At 34.4% G+C, this 21,737-nt stretch overlaps 3 protein-coding genes across 4 annotated transcripts in view; 2 read left to right on the top strand and 1 right to left on the bottom strand.

Moving 5' to 3' along the window:
- Nucleotides 1-2,295, top strand: part of LHFPL7 (LHFPL tetraspan subfamily member 7) — a 64,497-nt gene extending 62,202 nt beyond the window's left edge. Inside the window, exon 3 of the mRNA XM_074844939.1 lies at nt 171-2,295. Coding sequence (XP_074701040.1) covers nt 171-397 — 227 coding nt within the window. The 3' untranslated portion in view covers nt 398-2,295. The remainder of the gene's footprint in view (nt 1-170) is intronic.
- Nucleotides 2,296-4,206: 1,911 nt separating this feature from the next.
- SPATA22 (spermatogenesis associated 22) lies at nt 4,207-9,357 on the bottom strand. The gene is made up of 8 exons (XM_074845327.1): nt 9,315-9,357; nt 8,794-8,922; nt 8,031-8,091; nt 7,800-7,895; nt 6,406-6,760; nt 5,958-6,084; nt 4,986-5,083; nt 4,207-4,611 (listed from the first exon to the last, which is right to left on the bottom strand). Exons 1-8 carry the CDS (start codon nt 9,355-9,357, stop codon nt 4,426-4,428), a joined length of 1,095 nt encoding a protein of 364 aa, XP_074701428.1. The 3' UTR covers nt 4,207-4,425.
- A 2,344-nt stretch (nt 9,358-11,701) lies between these two features.
- On the top strand, nt 11,702-21,737 carry ASPA (aspartoacylase). Of its 2 annotated transcripts, none has more exons than XM_074844937.1 (7): nt 11,702-11,764; nt 13,462-13,724; nt 16,207-16,402; nt 17,558-17,651; nt 18,428-18,535; nt 19,453-19,562; nt 20,098-21,737. In XM_074844937.1, exons 1-7 carry the CDS (start codon nt 11,702-11,704, stop codon nt 20,308-20,310), a joined length of 1,047 nt encoding a protein of 348 aa, XP_074701038.1. In that variant the 3' UTR covers nt 20,311-21,737. The 2 variants fall into 2 exon arrangements, with proteins under 2 accessions (XP_074701038.1, XP_074701039.1); XM_074844938.1 differs by lacking the exon at nt 11,702-11,764 and adding an exon at nt 12,174-12,242.

The following is a 21,737-nucleotide window of genomic DNA, read 5'->3' as shown; positions in this document are numbered from 1 at the left end:
TCCAGAAGAGGTAATTATGAAAAGGAAGATAATCTGACAATCATAAATTTTAAGCTGACTTTTTCCATTGATTTTAATATAACATATATTTGCCTTTCTAAAAGAAGGAATTTTTTTCAAAGGAATTAAGTGTTCAATAATAATTGTTGTGTTTTTTTTCTCCTCTCTAGTGTTCATAATGGCTTCTGGGCTTTTGGTTTACCCTTTTGGTTTCAACTCTGCTACTGTGAAGAGATTCTGTGAGAATTCAGACATCTACTATGCAGGAGACTGCCAGATTGGCTGGGGGTATATGCTGGCAATTGTTGGGGTCATGTTGTCTGTCTTTTTACCATTCTTTGCAAAATATGCACCAAAAGAGCACATATCTCCAACTCCAATACCTACTATTTTATAGTATTTTATTACTGTTTAAGAACAGAACATTCCTGTCTACAGGCAATGGGCAGAAATTATTATAGCACTTCCATTTAGCTGTATTGCTAAAGAGAAAAAAGGAGATGGGGAAGAGAAGGTCAGATTCACAAAGACCAAAAGTGCATTGATAGTCTTCCGTAAGTATGAGCAGCAAACACTCTGGAATTGAAATAAGACTAGTCAGCAGCCTTTATACTGCTCTAAACATATAGTGGCATAATGCCTTAGACAAAAAAATCTGTTTATCCTCAAAACATCTGTCTACCTCCCAGTTTCTTTTGTGTCTCAAAATCCTAAGTCTTTTAAAAGCTTCAATTCACTTTTTATATATTATTAGATGTCAAAACTTTTATGAACCCAATAATTTTAAAATCAATAATGATATTTTGTTACAATTATTTTGATTAGTGAAAAAGCGCCTACTAGTAGCCACGGCCTAAAATTAAGCTTGATATCTAAAAAGAATTGTATACGAGAAAAAAGTTTCTTTTTAATCTATATGTATTCATAGCACCTGCATATTGTAAGTTGTCAGCACACTTTTTAATACTGATCTAATCTTCAAGATTTAGAGTCATCTTCATGAAGACTTGCATAAAATTTCATTACTTTTTTCCAGAGAGAGAGATACCTAACTACTTCCAAAGGCTTCATGATGATTTAATAGCTTAACAACAGGAAAAAGAAAAGCTAAGAATTTGCTTTTGGTATTTCTTAAATTATAATTTTAGGTGGACTTTTACAAAATTATTTGAACTATTACAACTGTAGATTTCGGGTTTTGTTGTTTGTTTTTTAAGGTGTAAAAGAAAAATGTGTTTACAAAAATGTATGTGCCCGATGGCCCTTGGAAGTAGTGATAATACAAACCAGAACAAACTAGATTCTAGTACTTCCATTACTATCAAGAGCCCATTATTGTTAACAAAAAAAAAAAAGAGTGAAGTGCTACTGAACACGATTAATAAGAATCTGATGCCATGTCAGAACTAGCAAATGGCCAGATTTCATGGGTTTGTATGTGAAATTTGCAAAGACTGATTTCCACAATAGCACTCAATTCATTACTATCAAGCATTGAAATAAGTGCACTTGATTGCCTTAAGCAAAAGAAACATTGGGTTCTAATCTCACCCCACCACTATGTTTTTCATTTAAAATAAAAAATGAATTCTAATTCTATTCTCATCTTTTATTTTCTATTATTTATTTAAAAAGAAATAATCAGATTATATTTAATTCAGAGCTGTACTTCTTAGTTTTGTATTTTGGCACAAACCAAGTGATCAAATTTATTATTCTTCACTTAGCTGAGTCCAACTGATTCCTGAATTATTTTTTTTTTTAATGGAAAATGTACATGAAGGGACAGAGACATGATGAGGATGTATAAGAAAATGCAAACAGATAGAACAATCACTGTGTTATTTTAGTAAATGTCAAAGACTTCTGCAGCCTTGTTTACATTCCTCACCCTTCTAAACTCAATGGAACATTGCACTGTTTTCCAAAATAATTGTCTGTTGTTACATTTCCATGCACTCTAAAAGCAAATTCTGCACATAAACTTAGCAAGTTCCATTACTATTCTTTGAAAATACAGATTTCAATGTAGAATTAAGTACAGAGAGAGAGCGTGCACATGCTATGCGTTTTTGCTCACAGTGACTAAGGAATTAAATCTTCCAAATATTTAACAAAATGGGTTGAAGGAATGCCTCTAAAGTAAGAAGAATAAATTTCAGTCACTTCTGTAATGTACTTTTCAGTAATGTTTTACGCTTTTTTTAATGAATGACTGAAATTGATAATTTTCATGTAAGAGTCAGAGAAACGAGGAATAACAAACAACATGTAAAATCATCACCGCAAAGTAGACAGACAGAGATGCAGGCTTTTCTTTCCTAACCAACCTGTGCCTTTACACTAGAACCATTATACAAGACAGGATCAATACAGTTAAAAAACAAAACGAGCAACAACTGAAAAATGTTGAGTGATGTGTATAAACTGTATTATGTAGGGTTTTTTCTGTTTTGTGTAACGTTTACGACTGTTCACTTAATGTTTCACTAGAAAAAGTGATTTGTTAGTGTAAAGTAGAAAACTTCTTTTTGCAAAGATCTGAACACTTACTGAAAGTAAAATTATTTTAGATTTTTGTTAACAGCCATAACATACCTAGTAGACACAACTGACCCATTCCTGTCACTCCTTTTTAAAGTAACTTTCCCATGAGCAGAACTGGACCCCTCAATCATCCACCTGCAGGCAGCAGCACAACGACATTTGCGTGCTGCTGGCAGGTCTGGTCCCACAGCTGACGCTTCCTTCATAGTTTTAATTTACTGTTACAATGGAGTCTTACAATTTACAACACTGCTGTACCAAATCCTCTACTTCTTAAAACTCAACTTCTGTTGTGAACACCATCAAGCTCTAATATTCTGCACCTTTTATGAGTTAAGCTAATGCTTCCATTTGGAGCTTTCTTTAATATTTTATAATATATAAAAGAAATCAAATAGATGTATATGACCTCAACAACTGGATAGACAAAACTTTCCATGAAACACCCACTCTCAGAACCAGCTTAGCACAGAAGGTAGAGATGATAAGGCAAGTGATTCTTACAAAGTTAATGAAGCCTGTACTTCAGGTCCTGAACTGGAACATTAAGGGGGGGTGTTGCTCACAATCCATGTGCTCACACTGACAGATCACTTTTTTAAATAAAGACTGTCTGCGCGTTAAAATGTGTAAAAGCGTTTTCCTGTTACAAGTCAAACGATTTACTGGACCAGGTTCAAGTTTTATTCTAAATATATAATTTTTTAAGTGTAACTAAAAGCTGTATTTTCCATTAATGTGTTTCTGCGTTGACTAGCTGGCTCCTTTTTAGAATATTAACTGTTTTCTGTATTTGACTTGTTGGATACAATATTTCAATTATTTTAAATGTGAAATTTCCAATTGCCAACACTGTATAATAAAATTAAAAAAAAAAAATCACAGTGTTCACCATTTTCTTGATAATGCTTTTATTTTGCAACTCCCAACAGATCTGTTACAAAGCTTTTGAAGTAGGGGAACTAGCTAAGGGGAAAAGGAAATAGAAACAGCAGGAATAATCTATGAAAGTTAATGTTTGAAGGCAACAACACATAAACATGTACATGGTCCATCCCTCATGAAAGATATTTCTATGGCAAAGGCAAGGAAGTTCTGTGTTTAGATAATTTTCTCTCTGACTTCCTCTGTGTCCTCAAGCAATTTTCCTACAGCTTCGGGGGCTGTTGCTATTTTATACAGGTGTTCTACTGATTATTTATTTTTTAAAAAACATGAATCAGATAAGATATCAATGGGGACAATATGAATACAGCTGCATCCTGTGAAATCCTTCTGTAGTATTTATTATGTTCATTTCTAGAAAAGCTTTTACATGTGTTCTTGTAATCCAGCAAAGGAAAGGGAACCTATTAGTTGGAATTGAAGTGGAATACAGAGCACCTCCTTACTTTCTACCAAAGAGCAGTTTTAAGGCAATACACAGAGCCAGAGAGAACTCTGTTGGTGTTTGTTAGCCATTAAACTCTAACCAAATACTCCTCAAAAGTATATAGTCAACATTTTGAAGGACTTTCTAGAAACTGAAGATAATGAAAAGCAATGGCAACCTGAATTAGTACTGATGATCTTTTTCTAAGTCACTTGGACTACTGCAAAACTTAAACACTTTAATTCAGAATTTCTCCAGTAAAATCTAATCTACTATGTAACAAAACCCTGTCATTGCGTATTTAACTGGGAAAGATAAGCTATGAAAAGTAATAGTGGAATCAAAACATTGTTAATAACATTTGTTGGATAACACAACATAGCGATATTTTCAATTATTTAATCAGATTTTCAGCACTAGCTTTGGTAGATGCTTTAGGGTGTCCAGCCTTTATGGGCAACGATTAGTGAAAATTGGTTTTGGACAACCATTTCTACTTTTAAATTTCATTCATTGTTTTTTACATATGCTGTCATTGCAACATCTGCAATTCTAACAAAATCTTGGAAAGTGTTTTGTTCTTGAATAGTTGCTGGTCTTACAGAGACACACTTGAAAATGTTCCATTTTGTGTCATAGGTTCCCATGCACCTGTGCACTCGACCTCTAATTAGTCTTGGAAGGTCCCGGTCCTTCATCAAAAGCATAATAAACAAATTAAAAAATTATATCACCTTTCTACCATAAAAGCTTCGAAAATGTCCAGCTGTTAGATATTAGTGGATTTCTGAAGGCTACATCAAACGCAGAAGGCATTTACATCAGCTTTTCTGCTATTATCTACTTAGAAGCTAAACTGAAAGTCCCACCATTTTTGCTGAAACAGAAGTCTGGGGATACCTAAATAATGACTGGCTCTAGACCAGTTTGGGAACAATAAGGTACAAGCATCCAGCTTTCCTTTTTACTACACAGTAATTTTCTGTTTTATCACAGCAACATATTATTGTCTTCATAAAAGGGATTATAGCTAGTGATGTCTGTGTTATGTACCACAAATACTTACAATTTCATAAAATACACAAGGCAGAATCTCCTTTCCATCTCTCAAAAGAAAATACTTTGCTCCATATGCTCCAGGTGCGACTGCAGAATCAAGTGTGCCTATACCATTTAGCAAAAATAAATCATGCTGTAAACGTCAAAGCAGTACTAAGCATGATATACAAAGATACCATGACAACATTTACTACACAAAAGCACTAAGATATATCAAGTCAGCAGCAGCTTTCTGTGAGATCTTGTGCTGACAGCACAGGAAGCTCCAATACAAATTATGGGCTTTATGTAGTCTTTCAATCGTGAAATTGTGTATGATGTCTCTCTAAACTGAGTGACCAAACGTGGTTTTCATAACCATCACTGTAAACAGGTCATTCTCTTGTTAAGCAGAGCACAACACAATTCTCTTTAAGGTTTATGGATCTTCATACGCAAACCAACTTTAAATATTTGCAACCTTGTCAAAAATAGTTTTCTGAGGTGCCGTTACATTGTATATTCTTATTCACCTTGATTTAAAGTTTAGTCATTTCAGTCTTTTGCATGTTCATTTCTCAGATAACATCAGTTAAAAAGCGAAGTGAAACACACTAAAAGTCAGCTATGTTTAGAAGTACTCCAGACTTGAATTTATTCTCAGATTAACTGTATTAAAAATCACTGTAAAACTGTACCTCTCTAAAGAAGGTTCATTTCTAATAGGAAAATTTATTCTAATACATTCTAAAAACAAGGAAAGAAAAGAAACAGGATAGAAAGAGCTTAAATGTTGGAGGATAACTGTATTATTAATTTTGTTCCTATTTTAGTCACCTTTGATAGCTGAATGGATCTCCCAGCAGGAAAATTACATGGTTGTCCTGTCAGTATTTTGTGGTTTTAAGTATTTCAGCTATCATTCCTACAGTTAATGACATTTTCTCTTGGCTGTTGTCTTACTATTATTATCAGTTATAGCACAATCTACTATGCTTACCTAAAACCTCAAATAATAGTGCAGTTTTATGAGCATATTGACTCCAATGCCTCATGCTTTCAATGACTGCAGATATGATTCGCAAATTCTTTTTTTCTTTCATTTTTAATTGGGATGATGAAACTACCTTTCAGAGGAAGATGAAAACTCAAGTTAGAGATACACACTCAGGCAACTTTAAAAGGCACATAGGCATTTATATATTATGTTAAATATCCAATATTTACATTAAAATTAGAATATTTGTTCAGACTGTACAAACAACTCCCTGCCAATTGACAGGATCATGCTGAGGATTGTAGGTTATTATAGTATGAAAATTTAATTTCTAAATTTTCAGAAACTTAAGGGTTTACTAAGGCAGCTAGGACTGATGAAAAACCTCATCTTTCCTTAATTTTCTTTATTGTTTTCTTCATTGTATCTTCCTATTAATTCTTCCCATTACCTGTGTTTTGTTTTCTGGAACACGATCAAATTGCTTTTCATTCATTTTATTTTGCTGAATATTGTGGTTAAACTTATATGCCAGACTATGATCCTGCTGACTTCTTGAAACAGTGTTCGGTTTCAGTGGCCATTGTCCTTTAGATGTATATGTTTGGCTGGTTTCTGTTGTTTTGATAAACTGAGATGAATTACGGTTATCAGGGGCTTTTTGCTGCTGAACAGTTTTCAAGCTGTTTGAAAGGCTCTCAAACTTTCGAATAATTCCACTATCATATCTTGAATCTATTGTGTTAGTTAAAGGAGTATACTCATTTCTGTTCCAGACTTTAGTACTGGGAGCCTTCTCTTCCGCCCTGCAGTACAACGTTAGACATAGTTCAGTATCACAATATCTACTCTGAATACTCAGATATGTAATTAAAGTATATAAAAGCAATCTATGCATTGTTGTTGTAGCTTTTAAAACATCTGTTAAATATTCAAAGCACTTGAGTGTGCACTTAAATTTCTCCATATACAGCACAGTGATCACACCTGTGCTTAAACCCAGCTGAACTCAATAGGCCTTAAAAGCTTGCTTATTTATTGTCCTGCCCAGTATAAGGGATCCTTCCTGAGCCAAGATTCACATCTTTTCCATAACACTAAAATAAAATAAGCAAAGTTTCTTCTGACAGTGATATTTCCGAATTCTTGTACCACCAAAGAAGTAATTTCACAACAAACTCTAGTGCTGACATTATTTCTAACACCCTTCATTTTACAAAGGCAGCTCAGAAATTCCTTCCACCTCCATTCCATTTTGCCTTTGAAGGCACTTGTTTGAAACATTCACCTTCTTTTTGCCATTGGAAAGGAATAGGAGGAAGAGAAGAGAGAAAAAGGACACTTACAACATTGCTGGAAGTTTTCCTGCCAGCTCTGTGCATCTGAATCTGTAAACTTTTCCTTGCTTTATAAAAGCACAGAGTTCACAACTATATTCAGTTTTGATATAAAATTGCTCTACTGTACACTGATAGAAATCTACTTGAGTCTACTAATAAATTTGGTTTGAAAGTGGGCAAAACTTCAAGTAAAGGAGAATCTCAAAAATTTACATCTAAGACCAGCAAAATCCAATCAACTTTTACGGTAAGACTGAATTTTAGGCCTGATAATAAGGCTAGATATTAGGTCTAATTAATAGGCCTCATTAGGTACACTGGAAAGATACTTAATTTCAGTGGGTTTTGGCTCATAAGCACAAAGTAATCGTTTAGGGCTACAGCGATCTGAAAATTAAAGGGGTGTCTCTGAATGCTACAAGAATATAGAAAAATGTAAGATATATTTTCACATGAGAATAATTTTGGTTAAGGAAGGATAATAAAAATTAAAGACTCCACCAACCTGCAGGCATACAAGTTTTTTCCAGCATTTGCTAAATCAGACTTTGATGCATTTGGTGGTTTCATACAGGAAGGAGCCACCTGATGTTCTGTTTGGCTTTCAAAGATAAGTTTAAAGTATCAGTGACATAGTAGCAGCTTTATTGTAAGACAGACACAGGGATCATAGTTTGTGAAACAATCAGTACCCGAATAAAAATCATTAAGCAACAAATAATCTGCTTTTACATACCCATTGTTTGCTGCTTTCTCTAGTTCAGCCACTTCTGGGTTTGCAGTTCCCCAGCCTAATTCTCAAAAGACAAAGGATTTAATATGGATACAGACTGAAAAGACTGAAAGGCAATAGGTCTGCTTAGGGCTCCAACTACTTTATCTGCTTAATGTTCCACAAATAGTCTCACACAGGAAGGAGAAGGGGAAAAAAAAGGGAAAGTGATCCTTTGATATCTGTAATTATAAGGCAACTTCTAACAAGTTGGTTAAGTTACAGACATTAGACTTATTAGCACAGAGACTTTATTATAAGTAAACTTTTAAACTTTATTATAAGTAAAACATAATGAAAGCACTAAAGGCAGAATTCTGCATCATTCTTTCCAAGCACAATTTGAAGGACAGAATTTCTCTTCTGAATTACAAGAAAGACATCTTATAAATGTTTCTTCTTGTAACACAGGACTTGAATGTTGATTGAAATCAACTGAAAACAAAAGGTCAGAGTTTCAAGAGACTCTATTTAAATGCCAGTGCTACTTCATCCTCTAACACACAAAGAGTCAAACTCCCTCTAGGCGCAAAGTATAAAAAGCTCAATTGTATAGAGGAGAAAGAAATTTCCTGGAGGACATTTTTTACATAATGAACTTTTCAGAAATAAACATAAAGGATGCATACAGTTCTTGATAAAGACAATGTCTAATTTAATAAAATACAACCATAAAGTTAAGATTTGGATTTAGAGCCATTAAAAAAATAAAATACATCTTATTTACCAAGTGATGTGGGAGAAATATTGTAAGTCCAAGTCCCAGAACTGGTACCTGGCTCATTTTGAAGTGGGTTTGAAGTGAAGGGCTGTCTATTTCTTTTCTTCTGATTGAACAGAGGTACAGGCAGACAACCTAAAATTAAAATTCAAATAATACTATACCAATAACAAAAGGATACACAATCTACGCTTAAAATATGTAAATAATTTAACAATTGTTTTACATCACCCAAAAGAATTACATTTCATAAACATGTAACAGACCAGCCACTGCCTCACAGAATTTATATTCCCACCCCTCTGTCCTGCACATAATTCCACAAATGAAACATTTCCCTTAGTGACCATCCCCTGCCTCCATTCAAAATCTTGCCCTGTGCTGCAATAAAACAGATAACCCATCTGAGTCCACTCAGAAAATGGGGGTCTATGACTGAGTGCTGCATGTGTGTGTGTTTGTATAGAGATATATCTATAAAAGCATAGTGAGATATGAATGGTAAAGCACAAAAGGATGGATGGTACCTGCTGTGCTGCGAGTTGAAGTGTCAGCTAGACTCCTTTTCATTTCTTTGCAGTAACTTAATAGGCAACAATGTATTGATTACTCCAAATTTGCTGTATGGAAGTTAGATAAACAAAGTAAACTAACTCATATTGTAAAGACATCCAAATTTTATGTGTTTTTATGGCAGTTTCTCTTAACTCTGTACACGTGACACACATCACACTTCAGACACAAGCCTAAAACATGCAAGTAGTTGTACTGAATTTAGAAGATCCACAAGTACCCAAGTAACACGCAATTGCTTTTTGCAGACTAAGGGCCCAAATGATTACGTTTTTGACGTAAAAGTTGTATTCTCTCCTTTTTTTAAAAATACAGAATTCACTTCTGAATTTAAAAGTGTGTATATATATATCCAAATACAAGGGATATTTTTTAATTCCTGAAAATAGAATACTAATAGAAAATGCATACTTATCCATTGCTGCAAAGTGTGATGGCAACATACATGGCTTTGAATAAAACCTGATTTAACTATTCTGTGAGAAGTGTCACGCTTCAAAAAATAAACTTCTTTTCTGTACTTTATGGTACAGACCTAAAACCTTTAGCCAATTTCCTCATATATAAAATACTTCACAAGTCAAAAAATCCATTATCAGTCAAATATTATGAGGAAAAGGGAGTCTATATTAGCATGTTAGGCACAGGTTGTTTGCTGTATTTGTTTCCTGAATAATCTACTTCTATAGTAAGTGTCTCTGTATTACAGTACACATCAAGGATACTACACAGACTGAGGCGTAGCTTTAGTTGCTCTTCTACCACAGTTAGTTACTGGCGCATATTGCCTTTACCAGCATATGAATAATATCACATACTTGTGTATATAAATAATGTAAAACATTACTTCTACATTTGTTTTCATCTGGCAGTTAACCATATGCTGGTATTAGAGATCTTGGTAAAAATGAAACACAAGTGTCTACCACAGCTAAACCAGTAGATCAATTTACTCTTTATTTCTGTGATACACATCAATTGCATATGTGACATTAAGGCAGCTTCTGGTTCACTGCTGTTACATGATTTAAACTGCACTGCTAGCACTATGAAAACTAATGGCCACCAGTAAGCGATATACTTGTAAAATAAACCACCACGAATTCTATATTTCAGCTTATGAAGCCAGTTTTGGGGGTGCATATGATTTTAGGCTACTGTTTTGCCTTCTGCCCTCTCTTGAGGATAAGCAACCAACCCCAGAGTTAAAGCTGTAAGAAAAAAGTAGGCTAAGGATAGGGAACAGGAGATACCAGCATAAGCTTCCACAGCACTTCCCACGGCAGCGCTACCCGAGCCTGAAGTCCTCGCTGGAGCCTCAAGGCGACGGCTGAGGCGAATCCCTCCAAAACCAACGGCCCCAACGGCCCCAACGGCCGCGCTCTCGCGCCCGAGGGAGGGAGAAAAGGGCGGGAGAAAAGGGCGGGAAGGGACGGCCACGCCCCCCACAGACGGCGGCGCTGCCCCGCGGGTGCTGGCGCAGGCGCAGTTGGCGGCGGGAGGCCGGTGGTGAGGGGGGGGCTGAGGCCGCGGGCAGCGGCACCGGCACCGGTCCCGGTCCCAAGCTGGGGAGAGGGCGGCACGGTGAGCAGCTCGCAGGAACGATTAAAGGGGTCCTCTGTAGGATTTATTTAATTTTCTCCGTACCCGTCGACCTGGCTCACGTGGTGTCATGTTCAGCACGTCAAGAACCAGCGGTAGGAGCTGAATACTCACAAATGTGTGAACACAAACATGTATATTAATAAAACTATCAGCATTCTTTACCCTGTGTCTCCTCTTTCAACCACTATTCTGGGTTTTTACACATGGCTGTTTTCAACCGTGTAACTTAGGTCTGGTTCCTCTCTAAAACCTTGGCGCCCAGCAGGATTGGAGCCTGTCCTTTTTTTGTAATCCTTTTTCTTCAGTCTTGGAAGGCTTTGACAAGCCACGTTACACTTCTTATATATATATATATATCTTTGAGACTTTGACAGCTCGACTTCATTTATGCTTTATTACTGCATATTTTTTCACCTCATGGCACGCATTCTAAGCTTCCAGGTGCACTACCAGATCATTGTATGTAGTACATAACAGCAATCTGATTTCTTAATAAACTAAATATCCTCCATAATTTTTCAAAGTGTAAGTATTGGCAAAGCACAGGAATAAGGGATTGGTCCCGGTGTTTAATTCAGAAGACTGAAAACTTTCCAAGTGTCTGCACTTATGCCACAAATTCGTGGGTGCTTGTAATACCCTGGGAGACCAGGAGTTAAAAGCTGTTTGGAAGTTAACTTGCTCTAAGAGTATAAAAGAAGCCTCCGTGGCTTTAGTTGCTAAACTATGTTTGGAAATGCACTGTATCTGTCCTAAGAAAGCTCTTCTTAGGAGACAAACTTCTTGCATGTTAAATGAGGTAAGTACACAAACGATCTCTGTATTTCATTCAGTGTTTTGCAAGGAATTAAAACCATTACAGTACCACCAGCACTAAAAGATAAACGATATGTATTAGCACTGCATGTTTGCATTTTGCTGTTTACTTTTCAAACTGCTGTGGTGTTTAAATTCAGCAAACCAAGATTCAGAGCATGAGTCATTTTTTCAGGCAGCGTGTAAATAGCTGTTTTGGCACCACTGCTAAAGAGACTGGGGTCAAAGGACAGTACAGACTGTCCAGTGCTGTAAAATACAACTTTACTGCTTTGTTTAGTAAATTACTTACTATGATTAAATATCTGACAGCTTCTAAGTACAGCAGTAATACAGTTGAGTGTTTAAATAAACAGTTGCTCTGTATTAACTCTCTGTAAGGTTCAGCAAATCTGTGTACATAAGCTGAAACATAGAGAGCAACTTTTGTAGGAAATATATTACTGGCAAAACTTGTCTAGGTAAGTCCTATGTTTAGCTTTCTTTTGTTGAACCTACAGCCTGTGTTACAAAGCCTCCTCCAGGCACTAGCCAAATACTCTCTCCGTCACTTGAGTATAATCTTAATAAAAAGGAACTGTTGAATAAATATTTACTCCCTTGGAATGTAACATTTTTTACACTTATGTGTTGGATACTGATTGCAAATACTTCTGTCATTTACAGCAGTAAAACTTACTTTCTGTTTTTAAGACCTTTTATTCTAAATGTTATTCAAAATGTTTTGATCCTCATGATGGAAGTTTTGGCTGCTCTTTGGCTTAAGTTTCAGAAGCCTATCTGAATGCTTTTGGAAATGGAAGAAGTCAAGTTGTTGACTAAGGTTTTTTTGGGGGGAGGGCACAACTATTGTCCCATTGTGGTCTATATCTATTTCCTTTTTAATAAGAGTTGCAGAAGTTAAAAAGGCTGTCACTGGCAAAGTTGTTTTGATGTGTTAGAGGTCTGTGTTGGCAGATCCCAAGATAGAACTAGAGCCAGGAACACTAGGTAAGTCAGTCATGGATAAATTACACTTTAATTTCAACTAGTGTTCCTTCTAATCACTGTTCTTCAGATATTATAAAACAAAAAAGGTCACACAAGCAACAACATGCTTTGAGGAACTCAGCTGTTCTTGGTTTTTTTAGATGAAAGTACTTGATGTTTCAGCATTATGTGTTGATCTGAAGCCAAGATATGATTCATATTTTACTGGTTTTGCTCACTTCAAATAATTCTGCCCTTGTATACAATAATGTTCCCATAACTTCAAACATACATGAGTATACTTGTTACACCTAGTTTGCAATGCAAAAATGTGAGAGATACTTAAGTGCATTATTAAAGTTTACATTAAAAAAGCCTTTTCATACTGTCAGTAGTACAAGATTTACTTATATATCATATATTAATAGAGATTGCCTGGAGAAGTTAACTTTTGAACTGTGTAACAGTACCATTAACAGACTTGGAGATACTCCTAAATATAGTAAATGAAGGGGAGGGCTCCTAGAGAGGGAGGAGTGTCAGGTTAGCAACTCCCTGCCTCACGAGGGGAGTTGAAAACTGTTAGAGAAATATTCACTCTCATTCACATCTGACCTAAACAGGCTTAAAGAATTTCCTATTAAAGTAGAATATTTATTTTTTTTGGAGACAAAAGTTTTACTTTATCATTATTTTCTGTTTTGCTCTCAGCAATTCTTAGAGCTGCTGAAAAGCATGACTTCCTCTTCCGTTGTTGATAAACCTCCGCTAAGACGGGTTGCTGTCTTCGGGGGAACTCATGGCAATGAGTTATCAGGGGTATTTTTGGTCAAGCACTGGCAAGAGAATGGAGCTGAGATTCAAAGAACAGGAATGGAAGTGAAACCATTTCTTACCAACCCAAGAGCTGTGAAGAAGTGTACTAGATACATTGACTGTGATCTGAACCGTGTTTTTGACCCTGATAATCTTGGGTAAGAACAGTTGTACTTTCTGTTGTTTTACTTTTCTGTTTTTCAAAATTGTAAGGAGATTCCTTTCCAGATAAAAATGTTAACACAAGTTCCACTACTATTTTAACTGTGCAGTCACATAACTGAAATTACTGACCTTTAACCCAAAAGAACAAATTGCATGAGTGTAAACAAATTAATTTTAAAACTGTTGCTAGTAGAGTCTCAAACCAACACATAATCTTAAACACAGAATTTTAAATTAGATTATCTGTATTTGTGTAAACTTAAGTAGTGCTGTTCTGATTTGCAAAGTCATTACTTCTCACTTGTGCAATTCAGCTCTGGAGCTCTTCTGAATACAATTATACTTGCAGGAAGATAGCAGATAAAAGCAAATTAAGGGTAGACTTCTGAGCATCTGAAAGAATGGCATACAAATCAGGGAATTGTATTTCATTTCAGTTATGCAGAGTAAAAGATGAAAACTTGAAATTAGCTAAGTTAAAAATAATGTATTCTATGGCAAAATGATAGCCAAAAGTCTCAATAATTTAAGTGACTTATTCTATTAGAAGAAATACAATCTATAATTACTGTAAAATAGTAATTGATTTTACACTTTTAATGGGATTTTATGTTTTTCTGCTTTTGAGACATCTATTCCAGAGGTGTACTTTGCCATATAAACATTCTTATGCCTGGTATAGTTGCATGCTAAACAGGTAATTATGTTTCAGAAAGGTTTTAATGGTAAAGGTGAATATGACTGAAATATGTATCACATATATCTTGTAAACATGGTTATTCTTACTCTGCATATCTTTTCATCTGGCTTTTAATTTTAGAATTTTGTTGTTAATTATTATATATAAGATAAACAGACTTTTAAACACATAAGTATTGAGGCCATTGTTTTAATTGCTTGCTTAGGACAAATGTATGGGAAAAAAAAGTGGGTTTGTTCGTTTTCAGCTGCTTTGAACATAGAACACTTGAAAAAATAGCAGATTAAGACACCTGCTGGTTGTCTTCATTTTTTAAGTAATAGAACAATTTATGTTTCATAGAACATAAAACAGAACATTTGAAAAAATAGCAGATTAAGACACCTGCTGGTTGTCTTCATTTTTTAACTAATATTCCTCCGTAAAGCTGCCGAGTCCTGTCACAACACTACTGACTGGACTACCTTCACCTGATCACTTTTAAGTGTAGACCCTTCAAGATTACAAATGATTTTACAAAATAAGAGAAAGGGGAGTGAAATCCTGATACTACTGAAAGTAATTGTAGAAGTCCCATTGGCTTCAATAAGAAGTATTAATTTAACAGTCTTATGTGAGGAAACCTTGAATTTCAAAGACAGAACTAAAGAATACAAAGGTAGATTATGTGATACACAGAATCATAAAAATAGAAAAAGGAGCTTAAGGGGCTCACATAAAAATTGCAATCCACCTCACATCCCACCAGTAGATCAACGACATGTGAACGTTCCTAATAGATTATGTCTTCTCATTTCTGATACTCCAGCAGTGGTGATCCCATAATTTTCCTCAGCAACCTCTTTTAATGCTTAAATATCCATGCAGTTAGTAAGGTGTTTAGTATTCAACAAATTTTTCTTAATACCAGTACTTCTTACAAAATTAAAATATTACAAAGCTTGAGATGTATTGAGAAAGAAAATAATTTAGTGCCAAAGATATTAGGTGTGTCTATATTGTACTTGGGTAGTATCCCAAGCTTGTCATCAAAACTAGATTTGCTGTTTTTGTTGAACAAGCCTGAACCTGCAGCAGCTTTGTACACTGTTAAGATGTAAGATAGATGTCTTTATGTTGTACATCAGTTTCCTATAGAGCCCTTATACAGTCAGGAAGCAGATCTCAGACCTTTCCTTAGGCTAAGACTGTTTTTTTAAAGCGTAGTACAGACATAGTCACCTGAGATTACAAGTATTGAAGCTTCAGAGGAATATATCTGAAGTAGCAAAATCTTCTCTGAGTTTTGAGGGTCAGCACAGCTCAAAACAATAGACTATAAAAGGCTGACGAGAAGGCAAGAAAAAAAGCAAGTTACAAAAGACCTTGTGAGTGATGTCCACAGTAAAAGGGCATGGACCAGTATCTGAATACTGTCTTCAGTAGGAGGTGGATCCAGTCTTGGAAGTGGTTTAAGTGGTTGATAAATTTTGAGTTAGTTTTCTGCATAGGAGAAAATTTTGGATGTAAAGAAATAAGAGAGAATAGTCTCCCACTAAAATCAGATTGAAAAATGCTTACTACCCATCTGCACAAGATACATAATAGTAAGACCTGTTTAACAATCATGCTTGCTTTTTTTGAGCACAAATTCATCAAGTTTTAACAGTCTGGTAATTAAATAGCTGATTTCAACTCCAGTCAGTTATGGAATTAAAAAGAAAAGGGGATACATATTTTGTTGACTGTAAAGCCATGGAATGAGTTTACTAATTTCTTTGTACTGATATTAACAGCAGGACAGTGGTGGAAGATATTCCATATGAAGTGAGAAGGGCTCAGGAAATCAATCATATATTTGGTCCAAAAGGTAGTGATGATGCGTATGACCTTATTTTTGACCTTCACAACACCACTTCTAACATGGGTGGTACCCTTATTCTTGAAAACTCCAGGGATGACTTTACAATTCAAATGTTTCATTATATCAAGGTAAAACTAATTTAAATGAACTATTAAAATAGATTTTAGTTGTAATGTTGTATTACTATATATTATTTTGTAGTTTCTTTAAATATACTATTTTTTATTCTGCAAAACTGTTTAAAATATTTAATCACTCATAGGACTTTTTTAAAATCAGAGATAATTAATAATTTGATTGTAATATCAGGTAATTCCGATTTGAACTCATCATAATCTTCATGTGTTAAACCGAGTGTTAGTAAGACTGATGGGCAAAGAGGAGTGCTCAGAATAACAGCTATGAAAATGAATGCAATTTAATCTGCTTTCACACTGATCTGTCAGGAACTTAGATAAATTTGGGTCACACATGCTAATTTTATGAAATACAGATACGTACAAAATAATGGAACTAGGTAATGACAAATGTTCCCTTCATCAGTATTTATAGGAATAGCGATATGTCTTTAGAAGGTGTTTAATTCTGCTGTTCCTGAAGCTGATAAGTATTGGTAGAGTGAGGTTTGCACAAGTGCTGGCTTGAAGTACTAGTGACCTAGACAATGACTGATGAAATCAAGGTTAGGCCAATGGTGTGGAATTTTAATTTTTTTTCCTTAGAAACAAGGTATATTTTAACATTTGATTTTTTTTATTACATCTATCCCATTTAAATGTTTATAAAATATTTGAAGATATAGAAAGCTTATGATTAAAATTATATGAAGAGCCAATGGTAGGCAGTCATCAGGAAAGAGGCCTGAAATAGGTTCCTGTGTCAAAAAATGGTTAAACTAAGGCTTAATTCACAGTCTGTGTCCCCATAAGAGAATCATAAGTCTAACACAAAAAAATACTTGAAATCTGCTTTACAGTATTTTGATTCTAAGTTTTGGAACACTGATAAATAGATTTTTCTTAGCAATTTAAGACTCGAACTGTGTTCAGTTATATTAGGAGACAGCAAAGTTCAGTGGAGCATGCCTGGCATGAGTTAATAGAAAGGAGACCAACAAATACAGCTTTGTCTGTTTTCTAAAGATGTCCTACTTCTTTGAGGGCCATGAAATAAAGGCAACATATTGAAGACATTGTGTAAATCACTTCTGCATCAGTAATCTTTTGTGGCACAACATTTTAAAATATTTGCATAACAAAGAGTTTTTTAAACAATCTCCACAGAACGCTTTGGCTCCAGAACGCTGTCCTGTTTTGCTGATTGAACATCCTAGCTTGAAATATGCAACAACTCGATCTGTAGCAAAGCATCCTGTTGGTAAATATGAAAAATAAAGACTATTCTAACCCACGATAAATTATTTTAAAATATGCCAGTTTCCAGATCTGCTTATTTCGTTATGTTATAGAGTGCTCTGATCACCAGTAGCTATTTGACAATATATTTACCAAATCAAATGTATATGATTATCTCTTCTTCTGAAGAGTTCTGATTTATACTTGGCTTACAAAATACAGAAACCAGATGGAAATTCTTAAACTCAGTTAACCCACTATTTGCAGAAAATATTTATAATGCATGAGGATAACAAAGAAGTAACAGCTTCAGAAAGGAAATGTTTATATCCTCTAAACAAGCCTTGGCTGAAACACTGGTTGTTAGACAAGAAGAGGAAAAGAGAAGATACAATAAAGGAAGGGGGAAATGATGTTCTGTACGGAAGTGGTTAATTTTTTCATTTATGGAATCATAACCATAGGAAAAAAATCATTTGTTTGCTTTTCATATTAAACAATGAGTTCTCTAAAATGCAACGTGGAAAGATAGGATGAGGAAAAGAATAAGAGAAACTAATATATGTAGTGACCCTTTCCTTACCCTAGTAGCACTCTCAAAAATGTACATACAGTTCTTTAAACTGATCCTGACTGGTGAGCTAAATTTTCTGCTTGCCTTAAAAATTGCATAATGCTGTGCTTTACAATTCCTCTTCAACATAAAACACAGACCCAATCAGATATCTTTTTTTGCTGTGTAATCTAAGCATGTGATATATTATGGCTATATTAATAATCTCCTTCATCTGCAAACAGGTGTGGAGGTGGGTCCCCAGCCACAGGGTGTTGTTAGAGCTGATATTTTGGACAAAATGAGGAAGATTGTCAAACATGGCCTTGATTTTGTGCAACTTTTTAATGAAGGTAGAGTAAGTAATGAGAGAATATAGCTTCCTGTGTCATATCAGTGGACTATTTCAGGAGAATATTTTTTTTAAAAAATAGGTTGGGCTACAACACTTTACAGTTGAACAGGTAAAAGGGCGCAGAGGAGATTGTTCTCTAGACCACCTAAGTGTGGCATCAGAAAGTTAGAATTTCTGTATAGATCCTTTGGGTAGCTTTAAGGGTATTTCCTCTTTCTGAAGATTCAATAACTATATGTGATCTTATCTTACAGTTGCTTTGAGAATCTGAAATACTAGCTAACAATATTTTTATAGTAGTATGTACATGAAGAACATACATAAATTAATACTAAGAAGTGTTTAATGCATTCTGTGCATTGTTATCTAAAATTACAGTCAACAAATTTTGTAAGATTTTGCTATACCTGTGTATTACCTAAAATACATACTGACAAAAATAGGTGTTTAAAATTCTGTTAGAGTACATTTTGTCAGTGGGCTTTTTTTGGAAGTAGAAGGAAAAGAATATAGCTGTGCATGTCAGAATCTCCATTGTACTGGAATGTAAAGATTAAATAACACTGATATAATTCTGTGTTGTGCAGCACTATCAAACACAGGCCTTTCAGTCATTTCTTCATCTATAAAATATATCTTTTTAAGTATACAGTGAAAAGTCACATTTTAGCAGCAAATTTAGATCTGGGCTTCGTATACTACAATACACGACTGGACCATCTTTCTGCAATTTGGGTTTGAAGGGGCAAAAAGTCTGGAGCTAGACGTTTTTATGATATATGAGCTAATCACTAGCATGTAAACTTTGACAAGGTACAACCTGATTTAAGCCATTCTCAAGAGAATAAATAACGCGTTGTTCTTTTTAACAGGCAGTTGTTCATTTTGACATTAAATTACATTTATTCTTTCTAGGAAATGAATTTCCACCATGTACAATTGAGGTTTTTAAAATAATGGAGAAAGTAGATTATCCCAGGAATAAGAATGATGAAGTTATTGCTATTATTCACCCTAAACTGCAGGTAAATTCTAAAATTGTTTCCATTTGCGACATTTTATCAGTATTCCTTTGTTGCTTTTGCTACATTATAGTATATTTTAATACTAAATATTTAAAATTACAGTATTAAATACTTTAAACCTTCCCTATAGTAAGTTCTGTCACTAAGGTCATACAGTATTGCAGTAACTGACTTGGGATTCACTGAATCTAACACCACTTTCAAACCTAAAACTGAAAAGAAAAAGGCTATCTTATATTCTCATATAAGGATAGCTTATATTCTAAAACATACATCTAATTTTGAATTCTAAAATGAGGTTCTGTTTTTAATCAATTGTGAGCATATGCAGTTTCCTTTTAGTTCACCATTACCAGTGAATTCTGAAAACGAGGGCCAGAAACCTGAAGTTACCTACTGAAGATTAAAAGGAATCCTTTTAAAAGCTTTTGCCATAAACTGGAGAGAATATAATTATGGAGCATAAACTCAGAAATCACATGAGATATACAAAAACTTGAAAGTAAATATATTCTATTTATTTTCTTTCTCTAAGGATCAAGACTGGCAGCCACTGAACAATGGTGATCCTCTATTTTTGACTCTTGATGGAGAAGTAATTGCATATAAAGGGGACTGTACAGTCTATCCAACATTTATTAACGAAGCTGCATATTATGAAAAGAAGCAAGCTTTTGTAAAAACAGTGAAAATGAAACTCACTGCAAAACACATCAGATCCTCAGTCTTAGACCAGAACACTTCATAAAAGCTTATTACAGATTTTCAATACAAAAAGTAGATTTCGTCTCTTGTGAAATCCAGTGTCATTCAGTAGTAATTAATGGAATAAATAAATGCAGAATTTAATTTTAAATTGTAATTTAATTAACATTGCAGAGCACTTTTAAGATGAAACATACTGTCATAATGCTAATTATGACTACTCTTTACTTGTTTTAATAGATTACTATAGATGCAAAGAATAAATATTATTTTTATGAAGATTGTTATTTCACACTATATAAAATGAACAATGTACCACATATGGGTTAGTGGCTATCAAACTTATATCCAGCATCATATAGAAAGATGCTCATATACAAAACTACATTATATAAAAAAATTACAACATTCCTACTTTATAACCCCAATCCTCCAATAACCAACACTTTTTAAAATGGGGTGATCCTTGAAAATAATTCCTTGCAGAAACGTACAAAATATGAGACAAAGGAATAGCCAGGGAGGGAGGAACACAGTGAGGGTATGTATATTAAAATTCTTTTATATTATCTGCATTTGTGACTAACCCCTACTGCGCTGAAGTGGAAGCCTTAGGGTTTGTTTTGTTTTTCTTTTTATACTTACAAAGATAAAAATAAGCTAAAAATATATGATTTCTAAGAAAAATACACTTTTTAAAGCTTTTTTAAAGTATTGCAAGATTAACTCAAGCTGTTTCTGATTTAACATTAATTTAAAGACAAAAATGTTGGAATTTAGAAAGTATCTAGTAGTTGGAAACATACTGGAGCAATATTCAAATTCAGGAAAAAGATGTGCTTATCCTGCAAAACTTCTGAAGAAAGTTTCTATTCCAATGGAGACAAGAGAAGTTTATAGCTTTATAATTTTCTATGTGTATCCACCTACTGCATATAACATTTTCCAAATAAAATTTTAATGAACTGTTGTACCCCAAAAGTTTTCAGTGAAGGCGGCAAACTCAGGTTTTGATGAAGAGCAATGCATGAACCATACCTGAGTAAGTATTTCCAGAATGGAAATTAAAAAGAATTCCACATGGGGAGACTTCTCAGAATTTTGAGAGTGACTTGTTCTGTATTTGTATAGAGAAAGCCTGTCACAGTAGCTGAAAAAGAAAACGGGGATTTAATTAATTTTTTACAGTTTTCAACATATTTGACAATAAGTGGGGATAGAGAAAACATTAAGAACTTTCCATAAGGATACAATAATTAGCTATTTACTGAAAGATTTATTGTCTAGATAACCCCCAAATTATATCTTTTGAAAAGTGATGTCTTCCTTATTTACTACTAAGCCAAAATCCTTTTTTCCTTGCTTTGTGTAACTCCTATGGCAATAAAATGAAAACACAGGACAGAATGTTTATTGAATTACAAGTTTTATTTCTTTAATTTAAATAAACATTGTATAAAAAGTACAGAA

The sequence above is a fragment of the Strix aluco genome, chromosome 19 (genome assembly GCF_031877795.1).
Source record: "Strix aluco isolate bStrAlu1 chromosome 19, bStrAlu1.hap1, whole genome shotgun sequence".
In the NCBI taxonomy this organism is placed as follows: Eukaryota; Metazoa; Chordata; class Aves; order Strigiformes; family Strigidae; genus Strix; species Strix aluco.
Note: the sequence above shows the minus strand (reverse complement) of the source record. Positions and strands in the feature narration are given on the sequence as shown.

Excerpts from the sequence above, each read along its gene's own strand:
- SPATA22 (XM_074845327.1), bottom strand. The coding sequence starts at position 9,357 with ATGAAAAGGAGTCTAGCTGACACTTCAACTCGCAGCACAGCAG. Across the intron at positions 8,092-8,793 it reads TATTTCTCCCACATCACTTG|AATTAGGCTGGGGAACTGCA; the intron begins GTAAATAAGATG and ends TTGTCTTTTGAG. Across the intron at positions 5,084-5,957 it reads ACTATTATTTGAGGTTTTAG|GCACACTTGATTCTGCAGTC; the intron begins GTAAGCATAGTA and ends TAAATGGTATAG.
- ASPA (XM_074844937.1), top strand. The coding sequence starts at position 11,702 with ATGCACTGTATCTGTCCTAAGAAAGCTCTTCTTAGGAGACAAACTTCT. Across the intron at positions 13,725-16,206 it reads TTTGACCCTGATAATCTTGG|CAGGACAGTGGTGGAAGATA; the intron begins GTAAGAACAGTT and ends TGATATTAACAG. Across the intron at positions 17,652-18,427 it reads TGTAGCAAAGCATCCTGTTG|GTGTGGAGGTGGGTCCCCAG; the intron begins GTAAATATGAAA and ends ATCTGCAAACAG.